The 25,969-nt window shown below is 39.1% G+C and overlaps 1 protein-coding gene across 3 annotated transcripts in view; it reads left to right on the top strand.

The window, feature by feature from the left end:
- The window catches only part of PALLD (palladin, cytoskeletal associated protein), a 230,528-nt gene that overhangs the window by 100,780 nt on the left and 103,779 nt on the right, over positions 1–25,969 (top strand). For all 3 annotated transcript variants that reach the window (XM_072120073.1, XM_072120063.1, XM_072120082.1), the window contains 6 exons: positions 6,564–6,742; positions 9,226–9,292; positions 12,005–12,110; positions 12,225–12,302; positions 15,421–15,562; positions 16,779–16,802. In XM_072120073.1, the coding sequence (XP_071976174.1) occupies positions 6,564–6,742; positions 9,226–9,292; positions 12,005–12,110; positions 12,225–12,302; positions 15,421–15,562; positions 16,779–16,802 (596 nt within the window). The remainder of the gene's footprint in view (positions 1–6,563; positions 6,743–9,225; positions 9,293–12,004; positions 12,111–12,224; positions 12,303–15,420; positions 15,563–16,778; positions 16,803–25,969) is intronic.

The raw sequence follows: 25,969 nt of genomic DNA, 5'->3' as shown, positions 1-25,969 counted from the left end.
AGTGGATGGAGCTCTGAATGCATTCAGATACACTGCTCACTGCAGGAGAAAGAGCAGAAACAAGGCATAGAAACACTGCTTTCCTTAATAAGACATATAAGCTACTTTCCCCTGCTATAGTCATTTCTGAAATAAAAAAAATAAATAATGCTTCCATTTTTGTTTTCATTAGTTTTGGTAAATATCCATAAATGTATTAGTACAGTTCACTGTCTCTTACATTATTGTTGGCCGTCACACAGTAACCTATAGAGAATAGTAGTAAGCAGAAGGTGTGTTTTTAATATGAAGAGAAGCAGGCAGGTCAGATTGCTTTCCAAGCGGCTCCAGCGACCGGTTCTGGGGTATACATTCTGGCTTGCAAATGTGTTCCTCCTCAGCACTGTAGGTGTCAAATTGAAGAATTTGTTATGTGATACATTAGAGGATCATTCCATATGTTCTGTCGATGAATTCCAAGTTATTTTAAAAAGTCTTTATGGTAGACATAAAATGTAACTGGTATAACAGGCAAGCTTAGGCTTGTACGCTGTCACTAGAAAATAGACTTTTATTCTGAATGGTATTTTTTTTACATATACAAAGTGGTGCTGAAATATGAGACAAACATTACATTTAATAAGCTTTGCAGAGGAATCACACAGAGCTTGTTAACTTTTTACACTTACTTCTAATGAAGTAAAGAATATTCGGCAGGCCACTACCTGTCTTATTCTGGTACGTCAAATAGAAATGTAATAATGGTTATAATGATTACAGTGAGCTGTAGAAATCCTTCAACACTTTCTATGTCAGCCACCATGTATTCTATAGTTCTACAAGGACCTATTGACTTCACTCCTTATTATCGCCTAAGAATAAAGGCTGTCCATATCTTCTAGGTAACACAACCAGCATGGCCCACCACTAGCTTGTTTTTTTCGTGGGGATACTCTTTTCATGGTCCTTGGGGGCTATTTATCACTAGGCAGGTTTGTACAATTCTCCCTGTGGTGGTATTCTATAGGGAATACAATATTTGACAGAATATCTACCAAAATTGTCTAATTTGAAAAGTTTTGTTTATTACAAATGTATTCCATATGACAGCTTCACACAATTTTTGTCTCTATATGTCTCTATATTGCATGTTCTTTTGTTAAGCATACTTCTGTTAAACATTAGCATAGATGGTCTATGTCCAAGTATATTTTGAAGCTCCAGTCATGCTCTGAACAATGGCTTTATAATGTTCTAGAGTTATTATTACACAGCTATAAAATCCATAATTGTAATATCCGGTGATATCATGTCCTCCCATAACACTCAATTATATCTCCGCAGGCTGTGAGCTTCTAAGGACTCACCTGGGACACAATGTGCACTTACAGTAGCTGACATAGTGCTTTAAGACAAGCACTGGCTCCACTGTCTATTTTTCTTGGTCAGCACTATAGCCCTGCTGCTATGTTCAGATCCCTTGGACATTTCCCAGAAGCCCACAACTAGCACTGCTTTTTCAATTATCCTAAAATAGCTAAATATTGCATGTACAGAAGAACTAAGCGGTTGAGGATGAATTACGCTAGTCTCTAGTCACTGAGAGTGTAGCTGACAATTTAGTGTTTTTTTCTGCATTTGGCCCTCATAAAACACTTAGCACTCACTTGTTTCCTCTTGTGCGTTCATAGACTTTCTTTTCTCACCAGCAATTCTCATAATGTACATGGAGTCCCCTTCAATGCTTAGTACAAAAAAACTGTCCTCACATATTTAATAATCAGATTTTATGTTTTTTTCATTTATTTTGCTAATGTTTTCATAATGCATGACTTCTGTAGAAGCCATGCAAGAAGTTCTCTGTCCAGCCCCTAGAAGAAGCAATACTCTATCAACCTCTCCAATTAGGAAGTCCCAGCAGACATTGGCATACTACAGGTTCATACATTAAAACATTTATCAAGGCCATAGTTTTTCCAGCCAGTCTCGATAATCCTCTATTCCTGTCTAGTGTGTGTTTTCCTATCAAACAACTATATAGTAACACAACCTTGAACCTTTCCACCAATACCAATCCCTAGGTAATGCTGGTCAGGAAAAAAAGCGAGAAAAATAAATAAAAAATTCATACAAGTGATTTCCTGAATCCATATTCATCTTACACTCCATCTCATAGTTTTTTTTCCAGTAATTCATTTTCCCTAAACCATTGTAGTAGCCTTTATTTAGGTTAGCTTTTTTTACAAGTTACATTCAATTTTCACAATTTGATAATTCCAAGCTCCCTACTTTCTTACCAACTGTAGGCTACTCAGAGAAACATGTTTACTTGTTTAGATCTTTCTACCCTAGAATCCAAACTACCAAACCGTACTTCTATTATTAAAACCAAAACTTTTCTTGACCCCACTGACTCAACATAGCCAATAATATTACTTCTAAGTTTCAGAAATGATGAAATTGTAACCATGAATGTTGTTTAATCCTGTTGGCTCCACCTTTCATCCAGGTTTTCACCATTAAATCAGGATGCTATAGAAGTCTCCATAATGTACCCCTTCATTAGTATAAAATTGATAGCTAATATCTATCTAAAATCACTTTTTAAAAAGTTGCTAGAACTTTACCAGCAGGCTCTCTGAGGGTCATTTATTATGGCATTTCAAACTGAAAACTGTGCCTTAATTTCAGTAGTGTCTGCACAATAATATTGGTGTTTTCCGACACTCTCGACTTGTCCTGTTCTTGTGCGCTAAATTGTGGTGCTGCTTGTGAATCCAACTGTTTATTGGTGCTTCCATTTTTCCGACTTGTTTTGTGGCCTAATTTGTGGCACTAAAAGAGAGCAGCTAAAAGCTGGTCTAGGGAATTCTAAATGTTTTAGTCTGTGCCCCAATTCATGAATCCGTTACTCCAGAAGCATGAATCCCACTGAGAAATATAACACGGATCCAGCACCAGCCTGTGCCAAAATTAACAAATGCCCCTCAATGAGTCACATGTTTTTACTTCACTCAGCTCTCTCATTCCTTCCTCCATCAGGAATGAGAGAGATGTTGGCTGTGTGTGACTCGCTGAAGAAAATTCCTGAGGGAGGGAGGAATGAGGGAGTTTAGAGAGACAATTACTGTGTGTGACCCTCATTCCCTCTACCTCATGCTGTGGGCATGGCTGTCGAGGAATATATACCGGACTGAGAATGACACAGATCAGATGACACTAGAAGGTGGTGCAGAAATAAGTCATGAGGCAAATTTCACTCCAGAAGCTACTAATTTGGAAGAACTAGACCTCTTGCATGTTTTGCAATTGCTTCTACTTTTAGCTAAGGCTAGGTTTACACCACTTTTTGTGTCATACGGATTCCGACTTGTCCTCACAACATATGGCACAGATGTATCCCACTGTATGCTTATACAGTGGAATACGTCATCCGGGGACCCCACACCCTTTCCCTCGGGGAGGAGTGTACATCGGCAGCAGCCAATCGCTTATATGGACAGTGACATCACAAGGTCTTACGACCTCAGCAGGGCTGTGGGGAGAGATACTATGCACTGCATCCGCTTCCCATAGCCATCCATTGCCTCCACTGAGCGCAAACATCACTGAGGCTGCAGAATGAAAAGGCATAGCTTGCTACGTCTTTCCATTCTGCTTTTCTGGTGGATATGATGTATAGTGGCCACAACCGTGCCTTCGTCTGCCACTATACACTATACGCTAAGTGTATACAAAAAAATGTGATGTGAACCCGGCCTTACAAGTACTGATGCAAAGTACTGACCAGCATAGTGCCATGTAGAAGAAACCTACAACGTTTTACGGAATATGTGCATTCTCAAGTATTTTCATGTATATGCTGAGGATGACAAGTGTCTAAAGGGATTAAAGGATTTAGGATTAGAGTTCTTTGTAATCAAATCCAGGGGCTCTATCTGATGTTAAAGTCTTCTGCTGGTTTCATGTCATCTTCCTACATAGACTTTAATAATGTGACCCTGTCATAGTAGGATAGTAATAGTAATTAAAATGTCTGATTTCCCGACTTCACATGCAACTCATAGTGCTGGAATGTTTTAATTTAGCAGAGGAACCGCTGAGCCACCTCAGACAAGAGTTCCCAGGTACTTCACACACTAATAAACATGTTGATGTTACATCCAGTGACCTAAGACCACAGTGACAGTGATGTCACTGCAACCCTTGTAGAATAATAGGAGAGCAATGTCAGATTTTGGAAATAATGCAGCGATGGCTAGAGATCACTGTGATGTTATAGCCCGCATCACAGGCAATGAACGATGAATTCACTCATTTTACTAGAACGACTAACACAACTATATCATAAAATTATTGTAATATACACACAGAAGTCAGAGTACTAGAGTACTTACTTGATGTCACCATACAAACGTGTATGATGTCACAGTACAAGATAGCCACCCCTCATAGCTACACTTCTGACATTACCTATAAAAATGAAATGTTAGAACTTTTTCTTACTTTCATTATGTGTCTTAGTTACACAAAAACAACAAATATCAGTTTGTTACTTCCAAATTTAGATGTTAATTAAAGCAGCCCAACCTATTCAATTACACATGATGTTATGGAACTTGTAGATACCAATAAAAGAGGACTCTATTGACTCTATGGCAGGCTTGTGCATCGCTCTGCTCTTGTTCGACCAGTCATTTTGGTCTCAGATGTGCTGGCACTTATTGGAGGTGTCCCAAACCAGTGATTGATTTGTGAAAATGATCTATTTGTACTTGTTGTGATTGATGGTATCTTAGTAGCAAACTCTTCAAAGGCAAATTACAGTCCTCATATAATGAAGGTATTGCAAATATTACAATATATGTTAAAGGGAGTCTACCAGCAGCATTATTGTTTTTAAATCACAGTACCACATAGAGCACAGAGCATGACATTGAGCTGGATACTCTGTTATGTAGACTTTTTTTTTAAAGAAATTATTTATAAACTGTATGCAAGTTAGTCCAGGTTAAATCACTGCTCCATCATGCCTCTCCCCTTCGCGACCCCCACCCCTATTGAACCCAATCACTCAAGATCCTAAGTGTGTATATTGTACTTCTGATTGCATGTAAATTGGTTCTAACTAGATTGGTTGTATCCAACTCTGAGAAATGACAAGCTTGAAGAGATGGCATTTTTGTTAACCTGATTGGAGTTTGGAGCAGAAGTTTGCAGTGCTCTGGGTGTATGCACAGTTCCCATTTTTGGAAACACCAGAGATGACTTAGATGAGAAAATCTGATAAATTCCTCAGGTCTTTTTATATAAACACCCCCTGTGGACAGATTCTGATTAGGGACAGTAATATTTTCTGTATAAAGTAGAGCAGTTATAAAATATTCCTGCCGATATTCGCTAGTGTCATTATCCCAGCCTTTACTGAACTCTGGGTTTCTTCTTAGTAATGTGCCGCTAATGAGATCATTGCTGTGTCATCCCAGTATTTTCATTCTGACTTTCTGGCCCCAGGTTAGAAATCATAACATCGTCCAACAATGTCTAGGATATGTAGCAACTCAAGTGTGTGATCACTATCTCAGGATCAGATCCCTCGGGCTCAGGACGTTGCTAACTAATGTTCTATTTGGGGTTTTTTTAATGTGTTTTTTTGCTGGTTAATTAGATTAAATCAACTGACTGAATTAGTGAATGGCCTTTTACATGCAAAAAATGTCATTGCATTGGTCATAGCAATTACTATGTGCCCAGATGTCAGTTATCAGTCTCAAGTACAATTATAGAGGTAACATCACTACATTTGGGGGCAGATTTTTAATATTAATTTTTAATAGCAGATCTGCTGGACAGTTTCAACCCCTAGAAAGGTATGTCAGAGCAGGAATAACCTCTTTTAATATGTGTCCCCCAGAATAATGAGATGATTGACGGGCAGCAAATTTTCCAAGGAGAAGCTGCAGCCACCCCGGAATTACCTTAAAAGGGAAATGCAGTATTACATAGCGACCATCCTAATACTTGGCAATATAATAATCAGAAAAGGAATTTTTATATGCAGTACAACACTTTGGACAGTACTTAACTTCATTACAATTAATCCTGATGCAATATTCATGTCTGTAGATAAACCCAAATACAGGGATAGCAGATGATATTATGAGAGCAGTCATGGATATTGAGAGTCTCCAGCTGTTTCATAACTACATGTCCCAGCATGTTTTTTAACTTTTGGCCAAGGTTGCCTATCTATAGAGGTCATGCAGAATGTGTGTCTGTGTATCTGGAGTCTAGACATGTAAATCATCCTAGAAGATAGCATATCCCAGGGTCCATTAATCTGCTTTTACTCATTCCAATGGATTTCCAAGCAAATTGCATTGTCTAAAAATATTATTTATCACTAAAAAGTATTATAAAAGCTTTAGCGTTATACACAATTTGATCAATCTCTTTAGTGACTCATTGTCTGTCAGTCATAGACTGCTTTTTGCTAATACCAAATGACTCTTACTACTGTTTGTCTCCTCACCCATCCCTTTCCCCTCCTCCTTTAAATATCTGGGATGTTTGTGTGTCTCCAGGTGGTTCTGTGAAGGAAGAGAGCTGCATAACTCCCCTGACATTATCATCTCCTCTGAAGGTGACGGCCTTCACGTGCTTGTCATTGCCGAAGCCTTTGAGGACGACACAGGACGCTATACTTGTGTGGCATCTAATCCCCTTGGCTCAGACACCTCTTCAGCAGAAATATTTGTTGAAGGTACAGTAAAAATTTTGTTACATATGTATATAGTAGGAGATACGTGAATTTTACACATTTATGTTTATTTGCTTACCTCTAGTACATAAATGCAAAACACAAAAGAAAAGGAGCTCCTTGACTAAATTCATTTTAATGTTATTTTTCATTAATACATTTTCACATCATATGCAGCAAACAAAAGAGAGATTCCAAAACACAATTGGGAACCTAAGCATGTGCATGGGGTTGGGATGAGAGAGATATTTATCAATGTAACTATACGGCACGCTTACTATCACTGTGGTGCGTGTTCACTTTATAGTAAGTATAGTAACAGAACGACACACAAATTTTTCTCATGCATCTGTACCCTCACCACATCACTCATCCACAATTGCACTCCTAATTCCCGGAACCCCGGAATGTAGTTAATAAATTATGCAAATTGTAAAATAGTAGATCCTTACAGTATCTTAAGGAAAGGTTTACCATAAAAAGAAGTTAGACTAAACTTCGAGTGTTTGCATTGCCACAGAAATTGCCTACTGAGCTCCATAAAAATAACTACATTTTTAAGAGTATGCCTTTCATCGAGAAATAGCACCAAATTTGTGTACTGGGTATATCTGGTGTTGCAGTCTATCCCCATCCATGTGAATAGGCGTGCACAATAGAAAAAACAGCCAACAGACAAGAGTGGTACAATATCAGGAGAGAAGACCCTTTTCCTAGACCCAAACAACAATTCAGTTAAAGGAGTTGTCCTGTTTCAGCATATAATTGATAGTGTGTAATGAAATGTTCTACAATTTTCCAATATACTTTCTGTATCAATTCTTCAAGATTTTGTAGATCTCTGCTTGATGTTATTCAATAAGAAGCCCCATAGTTTACTTCCTGTTAATAGAAACCAGTCCCTGGTCATGTGATGTCACACAGGTGCACGCCTCGTTAGTATCACAGAGAGTAATCCGAGGCGTGCACTTGTGTGACATCACATGACCAGGAACAGGTTTTGTCCAGAAGTAAATTATGACATTTCTTATTGAATAACATTAAGCAGAGATCTAGAAAATCTTGAAGATTTGATACAGAAAGTATACAGACAGTCCCCGGGTTACGTACAAGACAGGTTCTGTGGGTTTGTTCTTAAGTTGAATTTGTATGTAAGTCGGAACTGTATATTTTATAGTTGTAACTCCAGACACATTTTTTTCGGTCTCCGTAACTTTTCATTACACAGACAATAACAATTATTTACTGAACGTGGACAACCCCTTGAAAGTTTAAATATTTTTTATGGCTTAAGTTTATATCTTTTAGAACTATAACCATAGTATATGTTTACTAAAGATAGCCACAATATCTGAAAAGCAGTGAACTAGATGAACTTGTGTGTTTTTATGAGTTAAAGGAACACTTCAGTCAAAGCTAATTCATTGAATAAATCATAGTGCAGGGAGCACCATGGCACATTTACCCTTCATGCATTGCACAATGTATTATTCAATGAATCAGCTTTGACTGTTCCTTTAAGCAATTATCTAACTATATAAAAAACAAAACCCAGAAACTTAAATCAACAATATCTTTCTCACGAATGTCTGTGATGTGGATAGTGCTATTAGAAAGGATCATCATTAGATGTATGACAAGTCACTGATTTGGCAACTTTGCAAGTGAAATTCATTGTTTCAGTTTTTATAACCTAAAATATGACAGCGATTAATCATCTAGCTCCACTGTTAGCCCAGACAATGCTCAGATTACTTGAAAGACTACAATATTATTTCACTTTCATCAACATTTTAGAGTTTAAATAAAAAGTTGAGTCATTTTTTCTGACTGCATTCTTGTTGAGAAAACATTGCTAGTTGCCTTTAGAAAAACACAATTGTGAAGCTCCACCCTGCTGACAAACATGTGACCTAAAGGGACAAGGCATCCCATTCACTGCATTCTCTGTCCATAAGAATTTTGGACTGAAGAAGCGTTTGCCTATTTTACCAATAAATACCCTATTTCCTCACCGCAACCCTCACCTTGACAACAATTTGGTAGCAATTTGACAACACTCTAAAGTCCAATCTTTCTGTTTTTTATCAATAAGAAGTTATTTTTCGGAATTAGGAAACGTTTTTGTTGCATTGTAACTTTTTTATATTATAAGGAAATCAATGAAAAAACTAAAATTATTAAAGAATCTATTAAATCTACCATCAAAATCCATCATGATTAACCAGGGACACTTACTCATTGATCCAGGCACTGTGACTGTGGTAATCTTATATTTGTTATCCATGAAATCCTACCTCCTAAAATCAACTTTAAAATGTATGCTAATGAGCCTGCAGGGCTCTGGGGGTGTTACTTTGGTGGATTTCCTTTAACGAGCGAGAAAGTGAAGTATATTACAGGAAAAGCACACATCATGCGCTGTATATGAGATTTCTATGTTTCTATAGTAAGATTAATGAAAATTATTTTTTCCTTTTATTTAGGGGCCAGTTCTTCAGACTCAGAAGGTGAAGGCTTCTCCTTTAATTCTAAACAAGGAACAATGCCGCAGTGAGTCCTTTACTCCAAAAATATAAATAGTTTTTGCAGCTATAAAAGATAGGATTATATAACAGATATTACCAAAAAATAAAATGTATCACGTTATGTCAATCACAATTAATTTTTTAAGAAACACACTAAACAGGAGCTGCCACTTGAGTGCCAGGAGTGAGAGAAAGTGTGTTCAGCTATCAGACTCATGGCAAGTTTTCTTCTAACCCCGGGGCTGTCTGTCTCCATCTGGAGAGTCCAAGAAGCAAGTAAATATCAGACACATCTCAGTGATGATTCAGGTGTCCACAGTCATAGTTGACATACTCAGAAACTTCAATAGTGTATATCGGGCAGGGGCGGCGGTGTTCCTGTCAGGGGATTAATCATCAGCCCGTCAGTTACGAAGGTCTCTTCTCAGTGTGAGAATGTGGATAGAGAATTCTTTATCCAGAATGTCCATGCACAGTCTACAGTGAATGAAGAGGTGATAAAATACATAAGCCCTGAACACATTTCTCACATTTTATTAGTTTACCTTTACTCTAGTTATGTTGTAATACAAAGTAACACTAAAGTAATTTCGGGACATGGTTGACTGTTAAATCATAAAATATTACTATGTAGTTGTACGGTAAATGTATCAGTCTAAAGGCAACTGACTCATTCCTGCGTTTTTAATTCAGAGATATCTACTAAAGTATTACCTGTAGAGTTAGCTTAAGACTATACAGGCAGTCCCCAGTTTACATACAAGATAGGTTCTGTAGGTTTGTTCTTAAGTTGAATTTGTATGTAAGTGGCAGCTGTATATTTTATCATTGTAATCCCAGACAGAATTTTTTTGGTCTCTGTGACAAATGGATTTTAAAAATGTTGGATTGTCATAAGGGCCAGGATTAATAATACAGTTTAGTTGCAGACACCTGTGATAACTGTCATAGCTGTTTCTTGTAGCCTAGGACTAAAGTACAGGCAGTCCCCGGGTTACATACAAGATAGGGTCTGTAGGTTTGTTCTTAAGTTGAGTTTGTATGTAAGTCGGAACTGTATACTTTATCATTGTAAGCCCAGTCCAAATTTTTTTGTTCTCTGTGACAATTGGATTTTAAAAATGTTGGATTGTCATAAGAATCAGGATTAATAATAAATCTTAATTACAGGCACCTGTGATAACTGTTAAAGCTGTTTACTGTAGCCTAGGACTAAAGTACAGCAAATTACCAAAATCCAGAGGTCCGTTTGTAACTAGGGGTCGTATGTAAGTCAGGTGTTCTTAAGTAGGGGACCGCCTGTACAGTAAATTACCCACATCCAGAGGACCGTTTGTAACTAGGGGTTGTGAGTCGGTGTTCTTAAAGGAAACCTACCACTTAGAATGGCAGGGGTAAGCTGTAAGTACCGAGCACCAGCTCAAGGTGAGCTGGTGCCGGTACTTACTTTCGTTAGTGTTATAAACCGCGGTATCGCGGTTTTAACACTTTCTAAACTTTAGAGCAGAAGGGGCTTCGGCGCTGTGCGCGACCGTGCGTGTGCAACATCTCCGCTATTTCCTATGGAGGCAGCGCCGAAGGCCCTTCTGCTCTAAAGTTTAAAAAGTGTTAAAACCGCAATACCGCGGTTTATAACACTAACGAAAGTAAGTACCGGCACCAGCTCACCCTGAGCTGGTGCTCGGTACTTACAGCTTACCTCTACCATTCTAAATGGTAGGTTTCCTTTAAGTAGGGGACCGCCTGTATGCAAAATTATATTCCCAGACATAAAATATTAGTTATAAAAATTACTTTGTTAAATAAAATTTGATTTGTCCAGGAAATGGAGGAATAAATTGATGAATGGACCTCATTCTCTGTGTTATTGGGCTGTGTCCCTATACCAGTGATGGCGAACCTTTTAGGGACTGAGTGCCCAAACTGCAACCCCAAAGCCCCCTCATTTATCGTGAGGTGCCAATCAAAAATAAAGCAGTAACTTATTGCTTCCTGTTCTTCAACAACGTTCAATCATACTGGTGTCCAACATAGTAGAAAAAAAGATGGAATATTTGCGTCATTGTAGCTTTATTCCAGTGTCCCTCTGTACACAGAGAGTCATGGGACCAGCAGGAGGTCCTTCAAAGATAATTTGGCCCTGTCTACACATTCCCCTTTTCCTGCAGTCCCATATACGTATAACTTTAAAATATCACTGCATCTTTTCAGTTTTTTGGAACTGCAGGAAAATTCTTTGACTCCTGTCTGGTGTGCTTGGGCAATGGCCCTAGTGCCCACAGAAAGAGCTTGGAGTGCCGCCTCTGGCACCCGTGTCATAGGTTCGCCACCACTGCCCTATACAATCAAATACTGGCAGCAGTGATTGTTCAATGCTGGGGCATGCTCATTGCAAAGGAGAATATTAACGCCAAGTTGTAAATCTATTCATACATTTCTATGATGATAAATTCAGAGATTTCGGAAAAGCCTCCTTAGCGTTGTTATTTCATAGAAAATGCAAGTACGGTATTTACTGAAACATATATTTCATGAGGCAACAAACTGAAAATACACAGGCAGGATTGCTTGACACATTGCACCATGGACTTCTCCAGCTATGTGCAAGTGCTACTAGCTTTCCATTTTAGGATCTTACGGATTATTTTAAACAATATTTAGCTTTCTATTATTTGGTTACAATATTTGAGCATAAACAAAGATACTAATACTGTAAACCCGTTTTTTTTTCTTGAAGGGCTCAGAAAAAAACAACCTCTGTTTCACTGACCATAGGACCGTCATCTCCAAAATGTGGAATAACTACAGCAATAATGCAGCCTATATCTATTCCTGTTCAGCAGGTGAATAACTTATATGTGATTTAACATGAGGGTTGGATGGTAGATATTGTTACAGGTTGTATTATCAAAGCCCTGTATGCTCCAACATATGTAACTATTCACATTCACTTATAGATTCAGAGTCCAACTTCCTATCTGTATCGTCAAGATGGGTCCAGTTCTTCCACATTTTCTCCGCCTTCCTTTACTAAGGTATGGATTTTGAGTTTTACAAATTAAGGTGTATATTCAAATATTTGCAAATCTGCTTGATAGACAGTTGGTAATGGCCTAATTTTTTTAAATTTATAGTTATAGTTTTAGGTGTATACCGTATAATAATTTTAGGTTTTATTTGATTTTGTAGTAGTGTATGATACATCCACTGTTTTAATAATTTTAGTACATACTGTACACACTGGTGTCTGTCATCTTTTTATAATCTAGTCAAATATTTTTCTGTATGCTGTACTATGTACTTGATACTTTTTCTGTTATATTTAGAAGCCACAATGTATGATGACTTGTTTTGAGTTTTGGCATACAAGGCATGAAAAAGTCACAATTCTCTGCACTTGCCATGGAATTATCAAATTCCTGACCATTATAAGCCACACATGCCACATGTCAGGTTCGCTGGAGATAATGCTGGTACTTCTGGTTCTTCTGGTGTTGCTAGCAGCGTTCTCCAACCTCTGGCGCGTATCCGCGCAAACTCCTCCTCTCGTCCCGGGCAGCGGCTGCTAGGATCTCGTGCTGTCTAGGAGTTGTGTTCTGAACTGCTGAGACTTGTGGTACCTCTGCATGGTGCCTGCTATTGTGCTTGGTTATTCTGCACCATTAGGGGTTAATTCCCAGAAGCTGTCCAGCTCCTATCAGGTTCTGGAGGTGGGGTTCTGGCTGCATAAATTGCAGCCTCACTAGTCACCTGTGCCAGTGTTTGAAATCCCTTCATCACTCGCTCGCAGCATTAGGTTGTATTGCTATGTATCTGTATTGGAATTGTTGTGACCTCGGCTAGTTTTTGACATTGACGTTTTGCCTTCTGACTTTGTTATTGACGTACCCTCTCGTTGTGACCCTGACTAGTTTACCATTCTTTTCTGTTTTGTGTTTGTCCCACATTTATCCAGTGTATTTCGAGTCTTCAAGTAGTCGCCCCATGGTTTAGCGTGGGGGGGCTATAGGAAGGGACAGAGGTCGGGGCAAGCTCAGGGCACACTATCCCCTGTCTTCTGTATTACCCAACCCTAACACCACATTTTTAAAAAGTAGGTGTGGTAGGTCTGGTAAAGAAGTGGGCCAAGACGGGGACAGTAAACAGTGTCTAGTAGTATGCCAGAGCAAACGAGGAGGTGGTTACCAACATGGATCTTATATGTGTGACCCAGGACTAGAGAAACATTGCTGCTTTCTTGAAAAACTTGTGCCTGTTTTGCATGGTATTGCATGATATTATATCCCAGCCCCATATACTTTTAAGACAATACCAGACATAACACATATACAGGTGTGGCATGGTTTCTGGAACAAAGAAGTCATGTTTTTCTTACCATGAAGAACGCCTTTAGCCATGCACATCATTAGGTTTGATTATATAACAACACCATTAACACTAGTGTTTTTGGTTATTTTTTTTAATTATCCATATAACTTCAGCAGAGTAGACCTGATATTTTCATGACTTAAGCCAACAAGATAGTACAAGATAGTGTGATCTATGCAGACCATAAACAAGGGAAATAGATCCCTTGATTGTGACCTGTCTGTTTTTCTGTCATCTAAAAAACTTAATTCAGTCCGGAAAGACGGGTGGTAATAGAACCAGTAGGATTATACATGGGGCTGTGGAATGCAGGTATGTGTGCATGAGCCCATAGAAAGTAAAAGACATTCGAGTGCCTGCCACATCAGGAATCAATTATTACTGTATCAATGAAAGAAGCACAAAGGAGCAAAATATAGTCAATCAATATAGTCAATCAAAACTCAATTACCAACCAAAACCTTCCCAACAACTTTGCAGTATCTCTGGCCCGGTACACATACTATACACAATATAAATTATTGATAATGTCTATTTCACCCTCATTATACTACAGTTTTAAGCAAGATAGTACTGGTAGCAAAATATCACTGGTTTCTCTGCAGCCCATAATAGAATTATTGTTGATATGAATACAGGAAAAACTTCTGACTATTCAATAGTGAAAAAATGAACAATGTTATGAACCCTTCCTTTTTTTGAATTAATAATTCAGCTTACAATACAATTTTTTTTTATAATTTACAGTCTAAATAGTCAATCAGATTATGTTAATTGTAGCAATGTTGACGCCAGTTCTTTAGGAAATTAAGGTCTGCTCAGCGGCTCGGGGACACATATTGTCTTTATTTTGCTGTACATCAGCATTGCTCTTGTAGCATACTTTTCATCGTTTGCTTAATGAAAGAAAACTTCCTGTCCTGATTGAGGATTTTGGCAGCGTTTGGCAGGTCTTCATCCAATTCTTGTCTGTAAGATGCATCATCAGTTCTAATGAGATTGCCAGTTCCTGCTGCTGAAAAGCATTCCCATAGCATAATTGTAATCCCAACAGCATGAATGGCGATAACTGGCTGGTGTCCAATGCTTTATACCACTAAGGTTTCAGACCTTATCAGAACGGAAAACTTGCTACCAATCAATACACCATGCCTTATGTGGGATTTTACATATGCCCTTCAGGCCCTGGATTATTTTTTTATCACTTTTCAAAGTTGTCAACATTTCTGGGGATTTCTTGGGAACCATCGCATCTATGATTCATCCAATGTCAAAGTTGACCTTAGTATAGCTCCTTGTCTTAGTAACTAAGGTTAAGTGTTACCTTTAAGATAATGTTTTGCACATGTGCACATGAGCTCCCGATTATAAGGGCTATGAAAACATTCTTTTTCCCTGATAATTAGACACCCCTTATCATTCTACATAACATCATCCCCGCCTCCAGTGTGTTCTCAAATTGTGTCTACACGCTAGACAAGTGGGTATGTGACATGAGGTGGAAGGAGGGGAGCCAGAATTAAAATGCGTAGGTTAATTTGGATTTTTCCAAAAAGCTGGATTTCTAAGCATGGGAAAATTTGGGTAACAAAGTTACATATTGAAATTCGATTGTAGTGACTGGAAGTCTATTATTTTTTGCATTTATTGCATGAAACACTAAGCGTGAACTATACCGATCTTACTTTCGTAAGAATCATGACCTTTGAGTCTAGATTTTCATGAACGTAAGTACATCAGATTGATTTGTTTGACATACAATCTTTTTTTTCTTTTGAAACTTAGGAGCTCCAGAGCCTGACATCATCAGAAGGTCAAGTTGTGGTCCTGGAGTGCAGGGTAAAGGGCACACCCCCTGTTAATGTCAAATGGTTCAGACAAGGGACAGAAATCCAGGATTCTCCTGACTTCAGGATACTGCAAAAAAGTAAGAGAAAAGTACTAAAACAACATATATGTTAAAAAAAAGAGAAACTCAACACAAAAATTGCAGATACATCAATGAACAACTGGCATTTTCCTGTAATTTTTTTACTTATTATGGATCTGTTCTGCAATATGGAGTAATATATTTGCACAAAATTTGCCTTATTTAAAGTAAATCTGACAATTACAATATATTAGTGTTTCTTCCAAAGCAGGAAAGTGCTTAGCTCTTGTGGTCCCCGGGGACTTCATATATCATTTCCATTCACACATTATTATCCTGTATATGTATACTAAAAGAACAAACTCATCAAGTACTCATTGTTCTGTTCTCTAATCTCTTTGCTCCTGGAGAGGTTGGGAGGTTACACATTGTATTATGGGTCTCTTACAAGCAGACAGGAAAGTAGTTAACCATTTGCTATTCTAAGTATATTCTCTTCATGTAGGCACATTGGTAAAACTCATTCCACTGGTCTTGATACACTAAGTTTTTGACATTAGGCATCGTCATAAATTAGAACCATTGCCTCGACAGTCCTTGCAACTATTGACTTTAAGAGGTTTAATAGAGTCAATTGTAATCCAGAAAATAGCTCTGCCTTTCCCTGACCCTGGTCACACCACTATTTTTGGAAGTGCTGAGGCTGGCAAAAAATCTTCCAATTTGTATCATTTTTCTACTCCAAAAGGTCTATAATACATGCCCCCCAATATGTGGACTCTTGCTAATCATAATGCTTACCACTAATTTTTGCTCGGAAACAGTAATCAAAAATAAAATCAGGGAACTTACTCCCACACTTTTTCAGAGTGTGTTTGAAGTTCTTTTGCCGTGTTTTGATCAACCTGATAAATGGGTATCCGTGATCTAGAATGGATTGCAACTTTTTCACAACCATTTTTCCAGCAAGATTGGAGTGGATTTGCACCATATTTTATAACTTTTTGAAAGGTCGCACATCTGTTTTACATCTGGATAAATGAGTAAATGGAGAAGTTTGTTGGCAAAAAGTCACAAATTTGGCACAAATCAGCAAATGTGACAATTTTGATGCATTATCAAAACAGATAATATATCCACCCATGTTTCTAAATGAGAGGCATCGATTTCCTTCATTTTAGATAAAAAGTTATCTGTGGTGACATTGTATCGATGTAATAAATCCCAATTTATAAAAAATCATGTATTTATTCTTTCTATTTTCATCCCACAGAGCCTCGCTGTGCTTCTGAACCTGGTATGTTTTTAATGATATACATCATTTCACAGTATTTATTTATTCACTATGTCTGAAAATAAGATAAGTGATATTCTGCATTTTTAGCATATATTCCCTTTAGCAGTTTCTTTCTGTGATTTCCCATTGGTTCTGAGATTTAGGGTGTAGATTATTTGCTCTCCTACGTTGCACATGATAATGCACACCATCATATAATGTTATATTATAGAGATGTACTGTGCAATACCGGTAAAAATAAGGCATTTGAGATGAGACAAATTTGTACTATTTGGCTGCAGAATTTGTTTTACTAATGGTATATCTTCACTCTCTAACTCTGCAAATCAGCCTCCTCACTTATCTCTTTAAAGGGAATCTACCAGCAATTCAAGCATACTAAACCATAGGCACTTATAGATCCAGGTACTATAACCAGGGGCTCCTTCCTTCTAAAATCAACATTTACAATTATGCCAATGAGTTTGAGGGGATACCCTAGCCCAGTGATGGCGTACCTTTTAGCAGCCGAGTCCCCAAAAAGCAAATTAAATAAAAGCAGTAACTTATTGCTCCCTGTTTTTCAACAATCATATTGGCCTCCTGAAGACAGCAACACAGTAGAAAGTAGAAAATATGCATCATTTTAGCTTCTTGCCAGTGTCCCTTTGTACACAGAGAATTGTGGCGCCAGCAGGAGGCCCTGTCTATTTATTCTACCTCTTCCTACAGTCCCAAGTAGCAAATTGAGTATCGAAATATGACTGAAAGCAGCATCCTGGTGTGTTGGGGCGATGGCCCGGGTGCCCTCAGAAAGGGCTCTGAGTGCCACCTCTGGCACCCGTGCCATAGGTTCGCCACCACTGGTACAATTTCAGGAGAAAGTCACTCTCACCACTCTTGTTCTTCACGTCACATAATCCCTCATGGATTAAGCAGGGGTGCACCTAGCCTTTCTGCTGCCTGAGGCGGACTATATACCATATATAATTCGCCATATACCATATAATACATACAGCGTGCCGCCATATACCATATAATACATACAGCGTGCCGCCATATACCATATAATGCATACAGCGTGCCTCCATATACCATATAATGCATACAGCGTGCCTCCATATACCATATAATGCATACAGCGTGCCGCCATATACCATATAATGCATACAGCGTGCCGCCATATACCATATAATACATACAGCGTACACATACATACAGAGATATATCTATATATATAGATATATATATATATATATATAGATATATATATATATATTATATATATATATATATATCTATATATATATATATAGTATATACAGCAAATATACAGACATACATATATACATACATACAAATGCACACAGACACATCTATACATACATACAAATGCACACAGACACATCTATACATACACACACATATACATACATAGAAGTTACCTTTACTCTTTTTTCTTCTTTTCTCTTTGGCCTTGTCCTCTGGTGGAAGGGGGGGGTTTGCCGGGGATGTCGGAGCGGGGGGGTAGTGGTACGGAGGCAGTGACGGACCGAGGGGGGTGCGAATACGGAGCGTGAAGGGGGGGGTGGACCAGTGCGGACATTGGGCTGGGGCGGGAGTGGTACATGTGCCGGGCCGGTGGATGAGCTAGGCGGGCTGCGGGGGTGGAAGTGTCAGCGGGCACGCAGGTACATATGCCCGCCGCCCGCGTGTTGAATGAATGGATGGGCGGGCTGTGGGGGGAAGTGACGGCCCGCGCGCAGGTACATGTGCCGGCCACAGGCGGGTGGATGTAATGGGCAGCGGAATGTGCGGGGGGGTCGGGGAGATGTACCGGCCGGAACACATTCCGGCGGGCGGGAGCCCGACACCGCCCCCTAGTGTAGCAGGAAGCGTGCCGCCTGAGGCGAGAATCTCAACTCGCCTCATGGCAGGTGCGCCCCTGGGATTAAGGGGTATTATTTTATATAAGAAAATTAGCTACAGTGTTATAGTCTGTAAAGCAGATCACAGAGAGGCTATGGTAGCCTCTTAGGCTCATTAGCATAATTTCAAAAGTTCATTTTAAAAGGAAGAAGGCCATGGATAACAAATATCAGAAGATTGCCACAGACAATGGGGCAGATTTACTTACCCGGTCCATTCGTGATCCAGCTGCGCGTTCTCTGCGCTGGATTCGGGTCCAGCCGGGATTTATTAAGGTAGTTCCTCCGCCGTCCACCAGATGTCGCTGCTGCGCTGAAGTGCATTGGAACGCACTGGAATACACCGAGCCGGGCTGAGTGAGGGTAAGTGCAATTTTCGCAACACATTTTTTTTAAAATGCGGCGGTTTTTCCGAATCCGTTGGGTTTTCGTTCGGCCACGCCCCCGATTTCCGTCGCGTGCATGCCAGCGCCGATGCGCCACAATCCGATTGTGTGCGCCAAAATCCCGGGGCAATTCAGGGGAAATCGGCGCAAATCGGCGCAATCCAAATATTTGGGTAACACGTCGGGAAAATGCGAATTGGGCCCTTAGTAAATGACCCACAATGTGACTGCGTCTATTAGTAAGTGTCCCTTTATCACGATGGATTTTGATGGTAAATATTTGAATAATGAGTGAACTTGACAACAATCATCTTGTCAAAAAGGTATATTTCAGATAGAAAGTCAAATTAAGAGAGGAGGAAGGAGAGAATCTTAGAAGGGAAATAACTTTCTCCCACAAAATATATCACAACGTATCTTATACTTTCACTTAAACTGCTGATGTATGTGATGTTTGTTAAAAGGTTGTAAACCCTCTGTCCAAGACTTAAACAGGGGCCATCAGTATTTTTTTGCTATGTGAACCAAATAACCTATAAAAATGAAAGGAGAACATATAAATTCCATGCCAATGCTAATCTTGAAACAAATCAATGGCGGTAATATATCATTAGGCCGGCTCCTCACAACAATTCTATGTCTGTCTTTGGAGTTCCGTTGCAGTCAGATTCATTAACCCCTTACCGACATTGGGGGTAGTACTATGTCACGGGTCTACCACCGGCTGCTGAACAGCGCTGGTGCCAGAAGCAGGGGGTATCGGCTGTATATTATAGCTGACAACCGCCACTAACACCCGCAATCAGAGATTCCTCCCATTGCGGGTCTTAACCATATGTACTGATTTGGACCCCCGTGGCGCTTCCTGGGGGCCTGCCAGTGCTTGGGGCTGCGCGATCTGCTCCGCAAACTGGGTCCTGCCTCCTAGCTGTTTAAGCCAACCTGTAAAAGTAAAAAAAAAAAAAATTAAACACTTTTTAATAAAAATAATTAATTAAATAAAGTGAAAGTCCCCTAAACGCCAACATTCCCCTTACACACCAAATGCTAAAAATTTTTCAGAAAATCCCATCACAAAAATGTTCCAGAAAGTGATAAAAAAAAAGTTATGTGCACTAAAATAGTAGTTCTCTTTAAGTGAAGCTGTCACCACATTTTTCACAATTACAGCTAGTGGCAGGTTCCTCGAAAGCCCTATTAACTAACTGACACCTTTCTTTTAGTTAAAAATTGTTCCCCTGAGTTTCCCATATATTCAACTTTATAGTTTTACCTGGTATTTAAGCATGACTACAGCGAGTCGAGGTGGGCGTGCCCTCCTCGGGCTGAATCCAGCAGCTCCTCCCCATCCTATCTCTGTATGCAGCTGTAATGTCATGTGACCAGGGTGACTTCATCGCAGGTCCTTCAGCTTTTTAGTATTAGAAAACTGTACAGCAAGCATATATCTCATGAAATCACAGCATATTGTATCACATAAAATCCCAGCAGCCTGCATGAAGAGGAGTAGAAGGCTGCTTTGATTGTATTATGTGGTCAGATATGTACATGGGGTACAGGTTGCTAATGTTAAGTAGCTGAAGGACCTGTGAGGATGTCACCCTGGTCACATGACATTAGGCCACGCCCCCTTGACTCGCTCCAAGGATGCATAGATACCAGGCAAGATTATAACTATGATTTTATGGGGATCTGAGGGAAACAATTTTTAGCTTAAAGAAGGGGGTCAGGTAGTTACTAGGGCACTGTAGGAACCTGCCACTAGCTGTATTTGTGAAAAATTTGGTGACAGGTTCCCTTTAAAAAGGAAACTCACCACATAAAAATAAGTCATAAACCAGCTCTGTCCACCAAAAATAAATGAGATTTTCTCTATATTAGTTTTTCTTCAGTAAAGTTGTAAAAATATATATAAAACTAAATGAAGTATCAACGTAATCATAGTGATCTACAGAATAAAGTATGACATTTATCATACACTGGGACAGGCCAATCGTGCACCAGCATATGATTGGCCTGCTGCTGCAACTGCGCAGTGTTTATTCTACACGCCGGCACACTCCTGGCCGTCCACGCCCTCCACTCGTTCGGCTGCGCTCCCCCCCCCCTTTCACGCCCCACTGGTGTAAAGGTGGCAGATTGGGGCAAACAATCGCAAGTGCTAGCAATAAGCAGAGGCGCAGAGCTCGTTATAAATAAGCCCCAAGATGTTATTTTTATGGTACAGTGAATGGCCCTAAAACAATACAAAAAGAAAGGAAACCAAAATTGACAATTTTCTTTTCCTCCATACATTCAAGAGTTAATAAAATCTCATCAATAAGCTAATGACCCACTAAAATTAAGTATTTGTAAAGTGCATCTCATGTTGCAGAAACTAAGCCCTTACTTATCCAAATTGCCAAAAAAATAAAGATTGTATAGCCAATAAAAAGTGACAATGCATAATCTGCTCTGAATGGCGCAGCTTCCCTTCGATGCCCTGGCGTGTGCCCATACAGCAGGTTACCACCACATATGGGGTATTGCTATACGCGGGAGGGATTGGGTATCAAATTTTATGGAGCATTTTGGTATTTTATCCACTGAGAAAGTGTACATTTTTTGAAAAACACATTCATTTAGCCCAAAAAATTTAAATTTCAAAATTGCACTGTAACCCCTGTATAACTATTAAAGCAGTGGTTCTCAACCTTTCTAATGCTGTGACCCCGCAATACAGTTCCTCATGCTGTGGTGACCCCAAACCATGCAACTCGCAGTAAAAACCCTGTAAAATTGCGGCTCCGATGGCTTTAGGCGACCCCCAGTTTTGGTCGTTCGACCCCCGCTGGGGTCCCGACCCACAGGTTGAGAACCACTGTATTAAAGGATTAACAAACTTCATAAAAGTTGTTTTACATACGTTGAGGGGTGTAGTTTGTATAATGGGGTAATTTATGGGGTTTTACTATTATTTCGGCCTCTCAAAGTGACTTGAAATCTGAACAGATCGCTCAATAGCAGGATTTAGCGTTTTTTATGAAACTGTGAAAAATCGCACCTAAAGTTCAAAGCTCCATAACATCTTACAAAAATGAGAGGAAGCATAAAAAACCAACTCAACATAAACCAGACATTCGGTTAATGTTAGTTATCAAGTATTTTTGCTGTTATCATTATGTGTTGAAAAAGTAGAACATTTTGAATTTCAAAAATCGCAAATTTTTCCAAATTTACACCAAATATCAGTTTTTTCATAAGTAAACGCATATGCGCAAACGCAAAGAAATCTGTTTGCTGTGTTTCTATACTATGGGAGTGGCTTGCAACAATGGCAAAAAAGTCACAAAATACCATCAAAAGTCGTAGGCGAATAGACCAGGTTGGGAAATGGAGTTTGCACCAAAATGCAGCTGCAGTGCATAAATTCAGTCCTATTGCAATAACTTGGCTATACAAATAATGCAAGTTAATACTAATACAATACAAATTAATAAAGGTCAATAAATAGTACAGGAGTCATTTAACCCCTTACCACCAACACTAGTTTTCAGCTCAATGACCAGACTCAATTTTTCAAATCTGCCCTGTCTCACGATAATTGGTTATAACTTCGGAACGCTTTAACATATCCGGGTGATTTTGAGAATGTTTTCTCGTGACACATTGTACTTCATGTTAGTTATAAAATTTAAGTGATAAGTTTTGCGTTTCGTTCTGAAAAAAAGTGAAAATTTGGCAAAAGTTTGTAAAAATTCTTCATTTTCCAAGTTTGAAATGTTCTGGTTTCCAGACAAGATGTAAAACTACCCAAAAAGTTTGATAATTAACATTTACAGAATATCTGATTTATGTTGGGATGATATTTTATGCTTCCGGTCATTTTTCTAGGATGTTATGAGGTGCGATTTTTCTCATTTTCATGAAAATTGCCAAAACTCACAGTTTGAGGGACAACTCAGCTTTCAAGTGACTTTGAGAGGCCTAAATAATAGTAAAACCCCATAAATTACCCCACTATAGAAAGTTCACCCCTCAACATATGTAAAACAACTTCTATTAAGTCTATTAACCCTTTAAGTGTTTCATTAAACACTTTCATTAAAAAATATGGACCTGCGATTTAGAAACTATAGAATTTTTTGGGAAAATACATTCATTTAGGCCAAAACTGACATTTTCAGAATAAATTAAATGATGAAACGCACTGCAACGCTTGATGCCCAATTGCTCCCGAGTGTACTGATACCACATATGTGGTGGTAAACTGCTGTATGGGCGCACGGCCGAGTATAGAATGAATGGAGGCACCATTCACAGCAGATTTGTATTGTCACATTGTACGACCTATAAATTTTATTTTTTTTGGTAATGCAAACATATGAGGGCTTATTTTTTATGGGATACAATGTATAGATAATTTATTTGGGGAGTCTAAAGCTTATTCTTGAGATTTTATTAACTATTTCAAGGGGGACACAAACAAAATCATCAATTTTTATTTTGGATTGTTGGATTTTTTTTCCCCGCTCACCGTAATGTAAAAATAATATTTTATCTTTATTCTCTGGTTCACTACGATTGCGGTGATACCTCATTTATATAGTTTTTCTTATTTTTGCTTAATTTTCCTAAGCAAAACCAATATTGCAGAAAATCGCATTGTTTTTACTATTGACAACTTTTCAGGGCCATAACTTCTGTATTTTTCTGTTGTCAGATCTGGTTGAGGGCTTATTTTTTGCGAAAACAGTTGTTCTTTTCAGTCGTATCATATTAGGGAACGTAACTTTTTTTGATCACTTTTTAGAACATTTTTTGTGATGGTGTTTGGTGTTTTTTTTTACGTAGTTCACCGAGCGGGTTCAATATTGATTTAGATTTATTGTACAGATTAATACGGACGCAGTGATACCAAATATGTACGTGTTTTTGTGTTTTATATACTGTATTTGCATTATATGTGTTACTGGGGAGATTATGGGACTTTTATTTTATTTATTTATTTATTTAATTATATTATAAAAAGATTTAATGTTTTTTTAAACTTTTTTACATTTTCTACTTCTTGGCTTGAATAAGCGATCATCTGATCGCTTATTCAAGCCTTTACACTGCAATACACTTGTATTGCAGTGTATAGTGTAAGTAACTGAGCATGCCGCGCATTCTCAGTTACTTACAGCCGGGTCCTGCCAGGAAGGCAGAACCCCACGGGGAGAGAAGCAGGAAGCCCCGGGTCACTCGTCGGGACCCGGGGCAGCGGCAGGAGGGATCGGATCCCCCGGTAAGCACACCGGGGGGGTCCGATCCACGGGGGACACACTTGCACGCCGCGGTCATGCTTGTGAAAGGAGTTAAAGGAGTTAAACACCCGGGATTGGAGTTTTTCTGATCCCGGGTGTTAGTGCCGGGTCTGGGCTGTGATATCACAGCCCAACACCGGCACCAGCGAAACCCGGTGTCCCGAAATCTTCTTCTGACGCGCCGCCGTAGAAAGGCGTTGCATCAGTAGAAGTACCCTTAATGACCGCCATAGAAAGCCGGTACGGCGGTCATTAAGGGGTTAAAGGGATTGTCACTACACATTTTCCCTATCCACAAGATCTATTGTACCCCAAATGTATGGAGTGGCATGTCAGACTTTCATGGTGCCGCCATATCTACTCTCCCTTGTACTGGATGAAAGTAGCCAAGTACTGTGAGTGGCTATCACTGTATCATTGACATAAATAGAGAAGAATAGGGTGGCACGATGGCTTAGTGATTAGCATTACAGCCTTGCAGCCCAGGGGACCTGGGTTCAAGTCCCAGGGTCAAATCTGCAAAGAGTTTGTATGTTCTCTCTGTGTATGCATGGGGGTCTTCTGGTTTCCTTCCACACTCGAAAAAAAAATACCAGTAGGTTGATTAGATTGTGAGCCCCATTAAGGACTGGGGACGATTTGGCAACCTCTGTGTACAATTAACCCCATTATCATGTTTTAGATCCTGCTATTGTATGGGATTTATAGCTCCATCCAACCAAATGCAAACAACTAGTCAGACAATGAATGTTAAAGGACACCTACCAACAGCATGAAGGATTGTAAACCAAGCTCACTTACATACTGGTGTGTGCCCCCTCTGGAAGGATCTGTTCTCTTTTTGGCTTTTTATGTCCTAGTTTAAAAAAAAAAAGCTTTTAAAATTATGCAAATTCCACCTGATGCTAGATGTCCTTTAATATTTTCTAGATGTAGATTATAATTACTTCTAGGTTGAATTTCTTAATGTATATATGCTTCTCCTTCCTATGTATTTATGACATAAATACAATATAGACTATGAAAAGGCTCCACGTTTTCATGATCCTACTGTAATTCTAGCATAAATCTAGACCTAGAATTTGTCAGGTTCATATGTCCAACCCATGAATTGACCCCGTTGTTTCTTACACTTTTGACCTAGTGGTGATCAGGAGAATAAATTAGGTAAACTATCAAATTTTATTTATAGACTCTTAAAATCCAATTAGAGATCACAGATTAGCAAACATGTCTGACCTGTAATCTCTATTTTGTTGGAGTTTAAGAGGTTATGAATGCAATGGAAATTAGCGTAGAAAGCTAAATCTAATTTTAAAATCCATGACTATCCTTGGGAACCCCTATATCTTATCTCAGCCAAGCACAGAATGAGCGGGCTACCCATCAGCTGACCCGCTGGGCAACTCCACATTTCAATCAACAGCAGGACTGTTTTTCTTGGATACTCATGTGGGTGGTCAGATTGAAATAACCTGGCATTTTGACCTCTCAGGCCAAGCACCCATATCATATGCTGCTTCACTGAATCCTGTTAATGCAGGTGGATGTAGTATGAATGACTTACAAGCCTCAATGAGAACCTT

This window comes from Engystomops pustulosus, chromosome 1, assembly GCF_040894005.1.
Source record: "Engystomops pustulosus chromosome 1, aEngPut4.maternal, whole genome shotgun sequence".
Taxonomy (NCBI): domain Eukaryota; kingdom Metazoa; phylum Chordata; class Amphibia; order Anura; family Leptodactylidae; genus Engystomops; species Engystomops pustulosus.
This window is presented reverse-complemented; position numbering and strand designations above follow the sequence as displayed.